Here is a 17,480-nt window from a genome sequence, read left to right on the forward strand (position 1 = left end):
TTTAGTTGGATGAACACAGCTCCATGTGACACTCGGACCCCCAGGGCTGCGCCATTGAGGTATCATTTCCTTTTCTGAGGAAAAGAGACCACCGTCTGAAAGCTTGATCTCTGCAATCACAGATCCCCTGATAATGAAGACTCCAGACCATACCCTGCAAATAAATACAGGAACTGCCGAAAAGACCCCCCAAACTAATACAGATCCCACGCAAGACCCCCTAAAGTTATATAAACCCCAGGCCAGACCCTCTAATCAAAACACAGTTACCAGATGTGCACACGTTGCAGATTTCCTGTGGATCCACAGCGTTTTTCCCCGCGCAGAAACGCTACAGATCCGCAAGTGATTTACAGTGCAATATAAATCAATGGGAAAAAAAACTGTGCTAATGGAGCGGAAAATTCAGCACGGAAAACGCAGCGGATTAAAAAAAGGACCATGTCAATTCTTTGTGCGGATCTGCAGCGTTTCTGCACACATTCCATAATAGAAATCCGCAGGGGTAAAAACGCAGTAAATCCGCACAGAATCCGCAGTAAATCCGCAACAAAAACACAAAATACGCAAAAAAAGCGCAGATTTTGAGCCGTGTTTCCTGCGAAGAGATGCAGATTCCGCACAGAAAATTCCACAGGCAAATCCGCAACGTGTGCGCATACCCTAAGGCTATGTCTCCACGTTCAGGATGGCCGGCGGGAACGCCGCAGCGGCGAAGCCGCTCGGCGCTAAGCCCCGCCCCCAATGGGACGCGATCATGCCGGATGTGTTAACTCTTCACATCCGGGATGATCGCTCGCTCCCATAGGGCCCTGTGATATGCCTTGCGGGGACGCTGCGTCCCCGCAAGGTGTACGGGCATGCTGCGATCTGAAAAGACGCGCAGCATGTCCGTAGTCGCAGGGCCGCCGCGTGCGGGTTTCCACGCATAGTGGAGACAGGATTTCATCAAATCCCCTCCACTATGCAGGAACATCTGGACGCTGCTTGTTTGACGCTGCAGCGCTGCGCAGCGTCAAACAAGCAGCGTTTCCTGAACGTGTGCACATACCCTTAGATAACATCACATATGGCACCTTCCACAACCACTTAGCAGTCACCTGGCTTCATACTGCTCTCCGGTCCAGGGAGGCTGCCGCTGAGAGAACATGTGGGGACCTCAATTGCAGGTGGAGCGGCTAATATAAAAATATCCAAAACTTAAAGAAGTCCTCCGCACAGTGATGACACACACTCAGCTGATCCACAGCGTGGGACCGTCTGCATAATTGCAGGGTTTGATGCTGGCTCCCAACCTGTTAACACATCACACGCCATCGCCTCCATCTACAGCCGCCCAGCAATTACTATGCACGTCCCATAGTTATGATGCAAGTTGCAACCTCAGCATCTGCGCAGTACGAGGATGAGTCGCTGCATCCGGATCGATCTCAGACTAAGGGTATGTGTCCACGTTCAGGATTGCATCAGGATTTGGTCAGGATTTTTCATCAGTATTTGTAAGCCAAAACCAGGAGTGGGTGATAAATGCAAAAGTGGAGCATTTGTTTCTATTATACTTTTCCTCTAATTGTTCCACTCCTGGTTTTGGCTTCCAAATACTGATGAAAAATCCTGACCAAATCCTGATGCAATCCTGAACGTGGACCCATACCCTTAGGGTATGGCTCCACGGTCCGGAGGGGCGGCGGTATCGCCGCAGCGGCGAAGCCGCTCGGCGCTAAGCCCCGCCCCCTTTCTGGGACGCGATGATGCCGGATGTGTACAGTACACATCCGGGATCATCGCACCCCTCGCCATAGGGCCCTGTGATATGCCTTGCGGGGACGCTGCGTCCCCGCAAGGTGTACGGACATGCTGCGATCTTAAAAGACGCGCAGCATGTCCGGAGTCGCAGGGCCGCCGCGTGCGGGTTTCCACGCATAGTGGAGACGGGATTTCCTAAAATCCCCTCCACTATGCTGGAACATCTGGACGCTGCTTGTTTGACGCTGCAGCGTCAAACAAGCAGCGTTTACTTACCGTGGAAACATACCCTTAGGGTATGTGTCCACGTTCAGGTTTGCTTCAGGCTTTGGTCAGGATTTTATGCAGGTAAAATCCTGACCAAAAATGCACCTGAGGTCACTGGCATGTCACCTGCGGTGTTCCTGCGTGTTTTGCTCATTGTAGCAACATGCTGCGTTCTGAAAAAAACAGAAAAACGCATGCGTTTATTAATGCACAGTGGAGACGGGATTTCATTAAATCCCCTCCACTATGCTGTAACATCTGGACGCTGCGTTTTTGACTCTGCGGCTCAGCGCTGCGTCAAAAACGCAGCGTTTCCTGACCGTGGACACATACCCTGATTCATCACACATTCTTCTTTTATTTACCCCAATGAAGTAAAGTGTTTCTTGTAAAAAATACAACATTTACAGCACCCAGAACATCCCTTTAAGAACAATAAACATTTTTACGGTATACTTTCTATATCATTTACTGATGTTTTCAAGATCTCTTTTTGTTGTCATTCAATAGGCAGCTGTTCTTATCAGGCGATGAAATTTTGCACATACACACTACTAACATTAGTAGTGTGGAATATGCAAAAAAAAAAGGGGATATGAGATGGTTTACTGTATGTAAACCATGTCTCATATCCTGTCGGGTTTGTGAAGGAGAAATGAAAAGCCGGCAATTGAATTACCGGCTTTTCACTAACACCGCTGCGTATTTCTCGCAAGTCACACTGCTGGTCCGTGTGTAATCCGTATTTTTCTCGCCCCCATAGACTTTCATTGGCGATTTTTTTGCGCAATACGGTGACAAACGCAGCATGCTGCGATTTTCTATGGCCGTAGAAGACCGTATAATACAGATCCGTAAAATACGGCTGATAGGAGCTGGGCCATAGAGAATCATTGGGCCGTGTGTTATGCGTATTTTACGGATGTATTTTCTGCGCTCATACGTCCGTAAAACTCGCTAGTGTGACGCCGGCCTTACTCTGGACTCTGTCTGTTCACAGCTGTGTCCTTCTTTTCACAAGTGTACAAAACTGTGGCGGACTGCGCTTCTATAAACGCCTGAAAAGGCTGACACCGCCAGATCACAGGTCAGATGTCATCTACAGTGCCTCCATCTGCTTCATTATAGGGGATCTTCCACCGGGGGTTCCGTTTTGAATCATCTATTTCAGAGATTTACACAGAAACCCCGTTGTAAGCATTTAGCTCAGAGCCCAGGATGAATGTGAGCTGAGCCTTACTGCGATATTTGGAAGGCAGAATGAACAAATCAACGGCAGGTGAAGAATTGGTTTTATTGTTTTTTATGCCATTGCTCTTGTGGTATTGTGGTATAAGTGATTAGATTACTTTATTGTTCGGGTCGATGCGACTACAGCGATACCAGGGTTTTTATGTTTGGCAGCTGTTACACAATAAAAGATGCACATGTTGGGAAGGGGTTAAACGCGTTTCAGAATTCAAGTCTTAAGTCATAGATGTCTGCAGGCTCGGACTGGCCCACCGGAGAACTGGAGGATTCTCCGGTGGGCCCAGGCACTGACACCTGTTGGCATACTGGCCAGCAGCTGCCTAGGGCCCCCACTGCTCCAGGGGCCCCCAGCCAGTGGTTATGGGGCCCCTGAGTCAAGGGGGCCCGCCCTGTGCCAGTAGCAGCAGCTGGAGACAGGATCCTGTCCCCGCTGCTAAAGCAAAATGCATATTCACGCTTCCCCACGCCCCTATGGGCGTGAAGAGGCGTGAATACCATTTCTCTTTAATATAAACCGAAGAGAAAAATACGGAGTTGAAGTCCCATTTAAGGATTTGTAAAATACAAATTTTATTAGTAAATTAATACATCACAATAAATAAAAACACATAACTGAAAACAGTGAGAAGACCTTCATAGAACACTGAAAAATAGCAGCAGTGAAACCCACTATAACACTGGCAGTATTGCTCATAAAGTGCTATTAGTGCATATTTACGGTAGAAGAGCCCACTATATTACCTCACTAGTGTGAGGGGATGTACCTGGACCCCACGAGGGAATCCATTAGCCCAATCATCTCATATACCATCCAGCGCGGTAGGCATCACTCTTACCCATAAAAGAGCCGGTGTTAGGGGAGTCACCGCCGCAGCCCCAACGCACGTTTCGCGTCGGCTTGCTTCTTCAGGGGGCATCATTCATCATTTCTCTTTAATAGCGGGCAGCGTTAGCCGCAGGATGCAGCTAACACTGCCCACATGTAAAGCCCCACCACACACATGCGCACACACACAAAGCACCGCACCACACACACACACACACGCAAGCACACAGAGCAGCACATCCTGGCGTCCTGTTTCCTGTCTGAGACAGTCCAGCTGGATGACGTCATCATCCAGCGCGCTGTCTCAGACAGAAAGCTGCCGGCGAGGAAGAGGCTGCTGGGATATGCTGCTGCTGCGGGGAGGTGAGCTGTGCTGTGTACCTGCGTGTGTATGTGGTGCGGTGATTTGTGTGTGAGTGTGAGAGATGCGGTGCTGTGTGTGTGTGAGGTGTGGTGGGGGAGGCAATGATGCAGGTGATGGGCAATGATGGCAGTGGGGGGAGACAATGATGGAGGTGATGTGCAACGATGGTGAGGGGAGGCAGGGATGGGCAATGATGGTGGGGGAAGCAATGATGGAGGTGATGGGCAATGATGGTGGGGGGAGGCATTGATGGAGGTGATAGGCAATGATGGTGGTGGGGGAGGCAATGATGGTGGTGGGGGGAGGCAATGATGGTGGTGATGGGCAATGGTGGAAGTGATGGGCAATGATAGTGGGGAAGGCAATGATGGAGGTGATGGGCAATGATGTAGGGGGAGGCACTGATGGAGGTGATAGGCGATGGTGGGGGAGGCAATGATGGCAGTGATGGGCAATGATGGTTGGTGGGGGGAGGCAATGATGGAGGTGATGGGCAATGATGGTGAGGGGAGGCAATGATGGAGGTGATGGGCAATGATGGTGAGGGTTGGCAGTGATGGGCAATGATGGTGGGGGAGGCAATGATGGAGGTGATGGGCAATAATGGTGGGGGGAGGCAATGAAGGAAGGGATGGGCAATGATGGCGGTGGGGGGAGGTAATGATGGAGGTGGTGGAATGGACAGTGATGGGGGTAGTGGGGGGAAAGGCAATGATGGAGGTGGTGATGAGGACAATGATGGGGTGGAGAGGGGCTGCATTATACTTTACGAGGGGGCTACATTATATTCTGTGGAGGGACTGCATTATATTCTGGGGGCTACAGTATACTCTATGGGAGGGGCTGCATTATTCTCTCGGGACTACATTATATTATGGGGGGGTTACATCATACTATATGAGGGGGCAGCATTATGCCCTATGAGGGGGCTACAGTATACTCTATGGGGGGCTGCATTATACTATATGAGGGGGGCTGCATTATATTCTATGGTGGCGACTGCGTTATACCTGAGGGGGTTGCATTATATTTTGTGGGGTGCTGCATTATATTCTATGAGGGAGGCTATTATATTCTATGAGGGGGCAACATTATATTCTATGAGGGGGCTTACCCCTCTATGATTCTACCCTAACCCCTGCTACATAATTAAGACGTGTACTAGCTTATATTATACCCTGATATTAGCGTGTTTTACCACACAATTGGTGGTCTTGTATTTATTTCTATGTAGCTACATAGTGGGCCCCAAGAATGATTTTCTCTGGTAGGCCCAAGGTGCTCCAGTCCGACGCTGGATATCTGACACATATAAACAGTCCACGTTTTTTTAAACTCTGCACAGAAAACTCAGCGTCCCCGCGAGAGAAATTGACAAGCTGCGGATTTGAAATATAAATAGTCAGTTTACATTGTGTTAAAAAGAAGCACAGTGGGCAGGAGAGTTCTGTAAATCCCACCTGCTTTGCTGGAACTATAAGGGTATGTTTCCACGTTCAGGAAACGCTGCGTGTTTGACGCTGCACAGAGCCGCAGCGTCAAACACGCAGTGTCCAGATGTTACAGCATAGTGGAGGGGATTTCATGAAATCCCGTCTCCACTATGCATGGCAACACGCACCCGGCGGCCCTGCGATTCCAGACATTCTGCGAGTCTTTTTAGATCGCAGCATGTCCGTATACCTTGCGGCGACGCTGTGCCACCGCAAGGTATATCACAGGGCCTTATGTGTGGGGTGCGATGATGCCGGATGTGTGCAATGAACACATCCAGCATCATCGCGTCACAGAAGGGGGCGGAGCGGGTTTGCCGCTCCGTCCAAACCGCCGGCCATCCTGAAGGTGGACACGTACCCTTAGGGTATGTTTCCACGTTCAGGAAACGCTGCGTAGAGCCGCAGCGTCAAACACGCAGCGTCCAGATGTTACAGCATAGTGGAGGGGATTTCATGAAATCCCGTCTCCACTATGCGTTAAAAGACGCATGCGGCAGACCCGCGTAAATGGACATGCGGCGCGTCTTTTCAAAATGCAGCATGTCTTTACAATGCTCAAACAACGCATGAAAAACGCAGGTGATCTGCCAGTGACCTCAGGTGCAGAATTGGTGCAGATTTTACCTGCGTAAAATCCTGACAAAATCCTGATGCAATCCTGAACGTGGACACATACCCTAAGATGCTGCGTCAAAACTGCACCCAAAGCTCATCATGAGAATGTAACCTTAGGGTATGTGTCCACGTTCAGGACTGCATCAGGATTTGGTCAGGATTTCACTCAGGTAAAATCCTGACCAAATCTGCACCTGAGGTCACTGGCTGGTCACCTGCGTTGTCCTTGCGTTGTTTCAGCATTGTAAGGACATGCTGCATTCTGAAAAGACGCGCCGCATGTCTGTTTCCGCGGGTCTGCCGCATGCGTCTTTTAATGCATAGTGGAGACGGGATTTCATGAAATCCCCTCCACTATGCTGTAACATCTGGATGCTGCGTGTTTGACGCTGCAGCTCTACGCAGCATCAAACACGCAGCGTTTCCTGAACGTGGAAACATACCCTTATAAACTATGTTCCAAATTATTATGCAAATGACGTTTTTCTCAGATTTTCCTAAATGGTTGGTGCAAATGACAGTCAGTCTAATAAAAGTCATCACCCGATAGAGTATACATCGAATGTTATTGAAGAAACCTCCCAATGATAACAGTATAATCTCTAAAATGAATAAAAACTCAAAATGCACTGTTCCAAATTATTAGGCACAGTAGAATTTCTAAACATTTGATATGTTTTAAAGAACTGAAAATGCTCATTTGAAGAATTTGCAGCATTAGGAGGTCACATTCACTGAACAAAAAAGCTATTTAACTCCAAAACATCCTAACAGGCCAAGCTACATGTTAACATAGGAGCCCTTCTTTGATATCATCCTCACAATTCTTGCATCCATTACACTTGTAAGTTTTTGGAGAGTTTCTGCTTGTATTTCTTTGCATGAAGTAAGAATCGCCTCCCAGAGCTGCTGTTTTGATGTGAACTGCCTCCCACCCTCATAGATCTTTTGCTGGATGATAATCCAAAGGTTCTCTATAGGGTTGAGGTCAGGGGAAGATGGTGGCCACACCATGAGTTTATCTACTTTTATGCCCATAGCAGCCAATGACTCAGATGTATTCTTTGCAGCATGACAGCATGAGATAGTGCATTGTCATGCGTGAAGGTGCTTCTGCTCCTGAAGGCACATTTCTGCTTTTTATACCATGGAAGAAAGTTGTCAGTCAGAAACTCTATACACTTTGCAGAGGTCATTTTCACACCTTCAGGAACCTTAAAGGGCCCTACCAGCTGTTCTGGACCATAACATGACTCCTCAACCTCCTTGCTGACGTCGCAGCCTTGTTGGGACATGGTGGCCATCCACCAACCATCCACTACTCCATCCATCTGGACCATCCAGGGTTGCTCGACACTCATCAGTAAACAAGACTGCTTGAAAAATAGTCTTCATGTATGTCTGGGCCCACTGCAACCATTTCTGCTTGTGATCACTGTTTAGGGGTGGCCGAATAGTAGTTTTATGCACCAAAGCAAGCCTTTGAAGGATCCTACACCTTGAGGTTTGAGGGACTCCAGAGGCACCAGCAACTTCAAATAACTTTTTGCTGCTTTGTAATGGTATTTTGGCAGCTGCTCTCTTAATTCAATGAATTTGTCTGGCAGAAACCTTCCTCAGTATGCCTTTATCTGCATGAACTCTGTTTCAGTCATAAATCTCTTCATAGTATGATGATCACTCCTAAGTTTTCGTGAAATATCTAATGTTTTCAAAACTTGTCCAAGGCATTGCACTATTTAACACTTTTCAGCAGCAGAGAGATCCTTTTTATTTCCCATATTGCTTGAAACCTGTGGCATGCTTAATAATGTTGAACATCATTTTTAAGTAGTTTTCCTTTAATTCGAATCACCTGGAAAACTAATTATCACATGTATTTAAGATTGATTTCAGTGATTCATTAAGCCCTGAGACACAATACCATCCATGAGTTTATTTGAAAAACAAAACGATTAAATCTTTATGACACTTAAATCCAATTTGCATAATAATTTGGAACACAGTGTAGAGGTTTTCTAAAGCACCAAGCCCTTTTTGCATATTCCAATAACAACATAATTAATCAGGTGTGAGATTAAAATGTAACCCATAACATAGAGAACAACAGAAGAACAAATAATATAAACAGCATATTTATAAAAATGACAATAGTCACACAACTTACTTTCTCTCATAATCAATAGTGGTGAATGATAAGTTGATGTGAATTCATTCCATTAGGCTGCCTAGTTTGCAGGACTAAAATCCAAGATGCTTCTCTCCTTAGAAGTCGTCTTCTCCGCTCTCCATTGCTTATGTTGGCTTTAACTTTTTCAACTCCTCTTCCTTCTAAGCTGCTGACATCTCCTGTGTGAATTGTGGCAAAATGTCGGCATACCGCTGAAATATGTATCTTTTTTATCGCTACCTGAGATATGGTTCTACGGATTCTGACTTTTCGTGCAGCCCACATATTACACCTTACATTTCTTGCAATTGAATAGATATACAAATTTGCTATTGTAGTAAATATAAGTTTTATACCATGCCTGCTCCTATTCACATAAACTCTTTTGAAATAAACAAAAATGTGGAAAGCTTATAAATGTTATCTTCGCTCTTGTATCAGCCTTTGGTCTGGAGCCACAGATCTGCTGTATTTTGCTTCTGAGACAGATTAGGGGCTATTTAGGAATTATGTGGCTACACTAGATCAGCGCTTGGTATAGGAGAGATTATATAAAGAGCGCGTGCTTCAGAAAACCTTTCTATCTGGGATCGCTTGTATGTGTCAGACGTCTGTGACCAAGAAATTGTGTTCTGAAACGCATCAGATGAAGATTTTACTGTCACTTGTGCACATGGATTTCTCATAAGGTGCTGGCACAGAGGAGAACGCAGCAGCGACTTTCTACTGAGTGATAGATTCCTTTAATCTGGCACCAGAGCCATTCTAGGAGCCGGATTATCGGATATTCTTATTACATGCTTTAATCCTGGAGTCTGCTGAACACAGACTGCACAGTCTCCCATTGTAGATGCAAACAGTATTAGTCATATGATGATGCAGGTGTACATCATGCTACTTGTAGTGCCACAGCATCTAGTGTTTGATAGACCACAATTAGTTGAGCATTCCATATACACTGCAGTAACGGATGGAGCTCAGTGCACAGCTACTTATTACCATATACTGTGACAGAAACACGACTGCCAGCACGTTTCTATGGAAACCAAGAAGCCGAACGACAGAAGAGTTACTTCCGTGTTCGTCGCTAAAAAGTGTCCGGGTTGCGCAAAGTGTCAGGTAGAAAGGTTCCGGGTCCGAGGAATCGTACGTGGCGTGTACAGACCAAGAAGGCGGTGTGGGACTGTGGGTACAAAGTGAGTATATGAAGGAGTGGCGGACTGTATTGGGGGCCCCGGGGCCCTGTAGGATGTGGAGGCCAGGAGAAGCATGCTATTAAATATCTGACCAATATGGCGGTGGAGGGAGCCGCTGCCGAAGTGCCTACTGCATTCTAGCCCAGGTTGTGCAGGGTTTATCTCACATTTGCCATTTTTATGAACATTTTACCTTAGGTTTTCCTTTTTTATCAATAAAGCATTCATAAAAATGGCATATCTGAGGTAAAACACTCATAAAAATGGCACATCTGAGGTAAAGCATTAATAAAAATGGCACATCTGAGGTAAATGGTCATAAAAATTGTAAAATCCCTCAGATTTGCACTTTTTACAACAATTTTACCTCAGATTTGGCATTTTTATTGACCATTTTACCTCAGTGTCTTGTGTCACCGGTCTCCTGTCCTGTGTTGTAAGGTAAGACGTGGGAATGGCACCTGTGAGGAATAATTACGACCCTGACGGTATACGGCAACTGTGTGAAGGACATTTTCACTTGACATCCAAAAATGCCAATAATTACATTGTCTTAATCTGTTTTTGGGAGGGAGAGGTGGATAAAGGCCATTGTGGCCGTCAATGCTACACCGTAAGGGATAGTTTCCGGCAGAAATGCCTGCCCCATAGCCGTGCATGTACTTGGGCTGCGTGTTCCCCCCATGGCTTCTGGTCAGGAGTCAGACAGAGCTGTGTCCTCTCCTGTAGGCTGCAATGTCGGGATGTCGTCCTCATTTCTGCACTACATCTGGACTGTACTATAGAGAAGAATGTCTGCTGCACAGAAACTGGCTCCTATTCCCTCCTCACATGATGACATGACCAGACACCACCTCACTGACCTCAGTGCATGTCTCCCCTGAAATGCTCTGTGCTGCTGGGGGACCCTACATTGGCTATGTGCCTTTCGTGGCACTGCTCCTCGTCACATTCAGCCTTGTCCACAGCACCACACTGCTCCTAAAATACTCTGTGCTGCTGGGAGTGGGGGATAATTCTGCTCTATGCCCCTCATGACTTTACTCTTGGCCTGTGTGGCTCTGTCCTCTCCAACAGCAGCACATTGCTCTCCTGAAATACTCTGTGCCGCTGGAAGACCTCGGCTTCTGCTTGGTACTTTTCATACATTTTTAGGGACGTGTGCATACTTGTTACTTGTCTCCTTATATACTCTGTTCTGCTGGGGGCCATATTTCTAGTATATACCCTACACTTGTCACGAGTTCAGTCCTCGTTAATGGTATCATATGAGGATGATCAGTACAGCTGGGGAACGTATTTATCTGCATTCACTACTTTATTGGATGTTGTTGGAAACAGCAAGCTTGTTGTTAGACATTCTCCTGACAGCTGAACTCCTGTAATGCAGGGGGACAGTTAGCTGGGAACCCTGGAAGATTTCAGCTCTGAAGCCTGAAGAATTATAGCTGCTCCTTAATTATTCTGATGTGTGTGTTTGTGTGTGTATGTATGTATATATATATATATATATATATATATATATATATATATATATATATATATATATATATATATATATATATATATATATATATATATATATATCTATCTATCTCTGGTCAGGTGTGCGGGGATCACATTGTAATCACAAATGATTTATCTTCCAGGAGGGCTCTGTAACAGTGAAGAGTCCGGTGGAGCAGGTAGGAGTTTCTAGTCTTCAGTCCTATGCATGTAAATAGTGATATGATATCCCTTATTTTGCTGTTGAGTGAGCTGTTCAAGACCCCTCCCAAAACCCTCGTCCTACTGTGCTGTATGACTGGGCAATTTTCCCTAAAAAAAACCCCTGTATTTATTTATTTTTTATGTAAAGGGTAATTTCCATGTTTATACTTGAGAATCTGTCAGATAGTGCCTGAAATACAAGAAGTTTTTGTAATATACTGCTTATTAAAATTTACATCTGTTCTTGAGATATTAACAGTTTTTTCTTTGTTTGCAACTCATTGCCTAGGAGACCGGCCACCGCTGCTGTCTCTCTTCTAAACACTGAAGCTGGCCAAGATTACGAGGTAACTGTTCGGTGCAGTGATCCTAGCCAGCTTAAAGCAATTCATAAAAAATAAAAGAGAGCTTGTATTCACTGCACATCTTCTGCTGTCTATCAGTAGTGGTCCGTTTCCAAAGCAACGAGCCATAAACAAAAAGAAAAGTGTTAATAACTAAAGAGTTGCTGAAAGTTTTAATAATCTGTAAAGTGCAGAAGTGTTTGTTTTTACAAGTGCTATCTGACAATATCCATATATCAAAATGGGAATAACATTTTAAAGGGAACCTGTCACCAGAAAAAAAGCTAATAATATATGGGGTTAATCTGCAGGTTAATAGCATTATTAACCTGCCCTGCGCTTAGCTGAATGTTGCTGGGAGAAAATGAACTTTATTCCTCCGGCAGCATTCCAGTTTCAGTCACTGAGGCGGCACAGGTTCAGTCACCGTTCTGAGTATACAGAGCAGCAGCTGTATCTGAGCCCCTGGCCCCAATGTATAGGGAGTGTCAGTCAGGGCCAGGAGCGCGGTTACAACCGCCTCTCTATGTCTTTAGAGCAATAAACCTGCGCAGGCGCTGCCCCCGTAACTGAAACCAAATGCTGCTGGGGAAATAAAACTCATTTTCTCCCCACAGCATTCAGCTAAGTGCAGGCGCCGGGCAGGTTAGTAACGCTATTAAGCCACGTTCGGTATGTTGTCAGTATTTTACATCAGTATTTGGAAGCCAAAACTAGGAGTGGGTGATAAATACAGAAGTGGTGACGTGTTTCTATTATACTTTTCCACTCCCCATTTTGGCTTACAAATACTGAGGTCAAATACTGAACGTGTGACCATCTCCTTAACCTCCAGATTAACCCCATATCTGCAGGTGAATAGCCTTTTTTTCTGATGACAGGTTCCCTTTAAGGGGAGAGTAGAAGTATTTTAATGAATTCCCTGCTTTTTGATATTTTTTAAGTTTTGGCCTTTTTTTTGCTGTGCGCACCCTCTAATGTCCGGTGCCGCCGTGTGCACCCTCTAATGTCCAGTGTTGCATTGCACTGTTGGAGTACTTATGGTTTTTTTTTTCTACATATGACGCACAGTTCTTACTGTACTCTACATCTTCCACAATGCACAGCAGCAGGACGTTATGTGCACCTTGCAAGTCCAAAAGCTACTACACCTCTCCTGGGAACTTACAGAGAAGCAGAAAAACTGTAAATGTAGATTGAGCTGTGACTTGAGTACAAAAATCCAAATGCTTGTATAGTTACACCCCATTCTATCATGTTTGCTTTGCTATATAGGTTTTCGGTATTCCTATTTGTATTGTCCTCACTTGCCAAAAATTGTTGCAGCCTAAGGATAAGGACCCACGATCAGGAACGGCTGCGGGTTTGATGCTGCATATTTATGCACCCCATATCCACTCTGTGTATGTGCACCTGCGGATCACTCATGGACGCTGACATGCGGCATGTCTTTCAGGACCGCTGCATGTCAATTTCTTTTTTGGAGACGCTAGTCTCAGTAACAGAAATGTCATCAAATGAATGTATTGAATGTGGTAAATCTGCATGGTTCAGTGAACGCAGCATCCACAACGCTGCTACTTCCATATTGTAGGTACATGAGAGGACAGCATTTTGCTCATTATTGCATTTCTCCTGAGGAGACCGTTTGGGTCCTGGCCTCTTTTCTCATTGGTTTTACCTCTTAACTGTCTTACATTCCATGTTTAATATATTAGGATGCAAACAGGTTTATAGTAAGGGTTACTGTTGTCTAAAGAAAATATTCTTGTCACATTTTATTTATACAATTGGTGTTTGCTTCAGTCCGCTTTTGTTCAGGATGCTGTTATTATACATGCCACTAGAGGGCAGCATAGGCCTGAAAATAATGTGTTGAAAGTTCTGCTCTACTCAGTGCACAGTCCAAGCCCACATACTCTTCTCAACATGCATTTTTATTGGTTTGTTTTAGTGGGTTACAGTGCTGGTCTTAACAGTTCTATATTTCAATATTTGTTCTGGTAACTGTAGTTGACCAAAAAATGTCTTTTCCTAGAAACATCATATATACATGTATAGGTCAGTGGTTTCCATACTAAATCTGTTTAGACTGCAAAACTACAACTCAAAGCATTCCTTCCATAGGCTTTCAGGATTTGTAACAGCTAACTGTGCACTGGTATCACAACTGTAGGGTAGAAACACCAGTGATGTGTCAAGCAAAAGAAGATTGGAGTACTTGTGCAATCAGATTAAAACTTAAACTTTTGGATGAAAGTCGAGAACTAACTGATTACTGTAGACAACGGATCCATTTATAATACAGTATCTTCTAAAGTGTCCATGTTCACATGGAGATAACTGATACATCATACAGGGTTATGTTTCAAAATGTCATAATTCTTTTTTTATTGGAGTACATGATTATAAAATGCTCAAATTGAACACACAAACATGAGCAGGGTTTGGGGCGCTGTTTCTAAGAACAAATGCTTAAATGCTCCTGGATGATTTTCTTTTTTTCCCCTGAGCACTTTCCAAGTAATTTTATTGCTCTCATTACAGCACTTACTGCAGTCGCCTCTGCATTTAACCCCTGTATCGTCATATTATCCATTCCCTCGCTGAAGTGTATCTGTAATAAGTCGCTTACGCCATCGGAATGTGACATGGCGGCATCCTGTGCTGCAATTACCTCAATCTGCGTAAAGACTTTGTTTCTCGCCAGTGACTGTCTTTTGGGATGAGATAACTCAAAAGGAAACTATTTTTTCCATCCAGATACTTGAATGTGTTATCTGATCTGTGTTCTTTTTTCATTGTCTCCCGAGTTGAGAATCTGCAGACAAATAGTTTTATAGATTATTTTCTGGTATCATCCGGTAAAGAAAGGAATATGAAATGTTGGTATGCAAAAATTGGCTCAGTACAAGCCAAATAATCAAAGTCATAAATGCTGCTCGTCATTGAAATGGGCACAGTCTGGCTAGTTGCAGTTAAACGCGTTGTCTCCTCTTATTAACTTGGCAAAATGCTTGTAAACACAAGAAACTTTGCGATTTACCTCTTATTAAAATCCTCTACGCTCTCAATGACAGAGGGACTTTTAATTCTATAGTTTACATCACATTGCCTACATTACTGCCCACCTCTGAATTCTATCAGAGCTGGGAAGTTTGAGGCAAGAAGTGTGCGCTTGCAAGCTCTTTTCCTTACACTTTGGAAGCGCTGCTCTGAAGCTTGATGCAGCCAATTTTAGCCCCCTGCATTCCTCCGATTTTTGCAGAAGCAAAGGTTAGAGAGGGCTCCGCCATGCCAAACAGTCTGTCATCAGGAGCGCACTACCCCCTGCGAAACAGGAGATCAATAAGAAACCGCTTTAATCCCTCTTCTGTTATTTATAAACATTAAAATCAGCTTAGAAAAATAAATTGAACTTTTTTTTTTATATACTTCGTGTCACGACTCTGTTGGGTGACCCGGGACCAAGGCTCCGTCCCTGTCCCTAATACTAGGGGGCGCCTTACCTCGCCCTGTTCTGAACTTGAAGATGCCGTGGGGTGGGGGGCATGTACCTTGCCTTATCTCCTGAATCTGCCCTCCATCTGTACCCTTCCCCCACACAGGGAAGAGGGGAGTAGCAGTGCACTGTAGTACATCAACCAGACGAACAAGTTAACAGGAACAGGGGAATCTGAAAATACCAGACATACAAATATTCATTCACATATAACAGAGGAATGCATCGGGGAGAAAGGGAATAATCACACTTAACAAAGCAAGCAGTCACAGATAAATCCACCAAACGCCTACTCTTATAACGACCAACTGCTATCCTCCCAGCCATGCAGCATAAGCTTGCTCTGACAATGTGTGTCAGTCAGGACCCACATTATATAGGGGATGGGAGTGGCTAACAGTGCACACCTGAGAGCCTAGCTCCCAGAGCTCTCAATAGAGCAAATTAACCCCTGCACTTCCAAAAGAAACTTACACTGTTTAAAACGAAGGTGAAGTGCTTTTATTCAGCGCAGGAGCAATTAGACAGTGCGGTCTTCTGGCTTCTCTTTGTTGCGGTAACCCCGTGCCTTTCTGTGTTACGATTTTCAGACATCTTTGCTTCTCCTTCCACCAGTGACTTTCAAACTGATGCAAAACTACATTGTCCGTCGTGTACTGGCAGTCCAAGCCCAGCAATGTAAAGGCTAAAATCTCATACCTGGCTAATACTTCTAACAGCTGATAGTTTCTTATTATTAAAGTGTACAAGAGGGATTTTCCATCCGTGATGCAAGCTGATGAAAAACTACAATGCCCAGCATGACCCAGCCTAGCTTGCTGACTATTGCGTGTTTGCAACAGTTGAGAAGTCTCCTTTCATTTTTTGGAATTCATGCTGATACTGCAGATTTTCTTCAAAATCAATGTTAACTCCAAAACTAAATCCACAAGTATTTGGTAAGGATCTCAGTAGTCCCTGTATTTTCAAACAATTTGATCTAATTTAATAGATAGTGACATATTTAATCTGTAAATCTCTTTAGTTAAAAATGACCCCTGAGAAATTCTGTCAAAGTAACTTACACGAGATGGCTCCCTTCTCTGTCCACTGCTAAATGCCATGTATATAGCCGGTCCTCTCCCGTAGAAATGCCAATATGGTGTGACACTAGTCACCACTCATGGATAAGCTGTGAGGCTGCGTAGTCAACAGGTCCGAGGTCAAATGCTAAGAGAGCACATCATAGACAGAGGTATGAGACAAAGGTGTAGTCAGGAAACAGTTTGAGGTCAATATTCCAAGAAGGTTGTGGATCATGACAAAAGGGCTAGGCAAATGGAGTGTGAAGACAAATCCTAGGTCGAGCAGCAAAGATCAGAATACCAAACAAGGAGCAATAAGCGCGCATATGCTACATCAGCAAAGGTATAATTGGCAGCAATCAACTGGTTAAATAGCCAGGTAATTACTTTGAACAAGAGACACATGGATGAAGCCCCGGCACACACTGGCCCTGATTACATAGTTATTAAGTTTCAAGGAAGACTTTAAGTCCATCTAGTTCAACCAATAGCCTAACCTAACATGTTGATCCAGAGGAAGGCAAAAAAAAAACCCATGTGGCAAAGAGTAAGCTCCACATTGGGGAAAAAAATTCCTTCCCGACTCCACATACGGCAATCAGGTCGTTGATCCAGGGAACTAGTCTATCAGGGAATCTAGTATATATACCCTGTAACATTAAACTTTTCAAGAAAGACATCCAGTCCCCTCTTAAATTTAAGTAATGAATCACTCATTACAGCATCATACGGCAGAGCGTTCCATAGTCTCACTGCTCTTACAGTAAAGAATCCGCGTCTGTTATTATGCTTAAACCTTCTTTCCTCCAGACGTAGAGGATGCCCCCTTGTCCCTGTCTCAGGTCTATGATTAAAAAGATCATCAGAAAGGTCTTTGTACTGTCCACTCATATATTTATACATTACAATAAGCTAAACTGTCAATCTAG

General features: G+C 44.6%; 2 protein-coding genes and 1 long non-coding RNA gene across 8 annotated transcripts in view; 1 reads left to right on the top strand and 2 right to left on the bottom strand.

Annotated features, from left to right (window-relative positions):
* LOC143805342 (uncharacterized) overlaps window positions 1–9,790 on the bottom strand; it is a 47,799-nt gene extending 38,009 nt beyond the window's left edge. The window contains exons 1-2 of the mRNA XM_077284579.1: window positions 9,735–9,790; window positions 8,733–8,914 (exon numbers count right to left, since the gene is read on the bottom strand). Of these exons, the coding sequence (XP_077140694.1) occupies window positions 8,733–8,742 (10 nt within the window). The 5' untranslated portion in view covers window positions 8,743–8,914; window positions 9,735–9,790. The remainder of the gene's footprint in view (window positions 1–8,732; window positions 8,915–9,734) is intronic.
* Window positions 9,791–9,814: 24 nt separating this feature from the next.
* EXD3 (exonuclease 3'-5' domain containing 3) overlaps window positions 9,815–17,480 on the top strand; it is a 389,744-nt gene continuing 382,078 nt past the window's right edge. For 2 of the 6 annotated variants that reach the window (XM_077284569.1, XM_077284573.1), the window contains exons 1-2: window positions 9,815–9,931; window positions 11,581–11,616. The gene's annotated coding sequence lies outside the window, so the exon portion shown is untranslated. Of the gene's footprint in view, window positions 9,932–9,957; window positions 10,078–11,580; window positions 11,617–11,930; window positions 11,989–17,480 lie in introns of those variants that run through there. The other 4 variants (XM_077284571.1, XM_077284575.1, XM_077284574.1 and 1 more) reach the window with 4 other exon arrangements.
* LOC143805343 (uncharacterized) overlaps window positions 14,387–17,480 on the bottom strand; it is a 242,591-nt gene continuing 239,497 nt past the window's right edge. Inside the window, exon 4 of the long non-coding RNA XR_013221224.1 lies at window positions 14,387–14,806. This is a non-coding gene — a long non-coding RNA (uncharacterized LOC143805343). The remainder of the gene's footprint in view (window positions 14,807–17,480) is intronic.

This window comes from Ranitomeya variabilis, chromosome 2, assembly GCF_051348905.1.
Source record: "Ranitomeya variabilis isolate aRanVar5 chromosome 2, aRanVar5.hap1, whole genome shotgun sequence".
NCBI lineage: Eukaryota > Metazoa > Chordata > Amphibia > Anura > Dendrobatidae > Ranitomeya > Ranitomeya variabilis.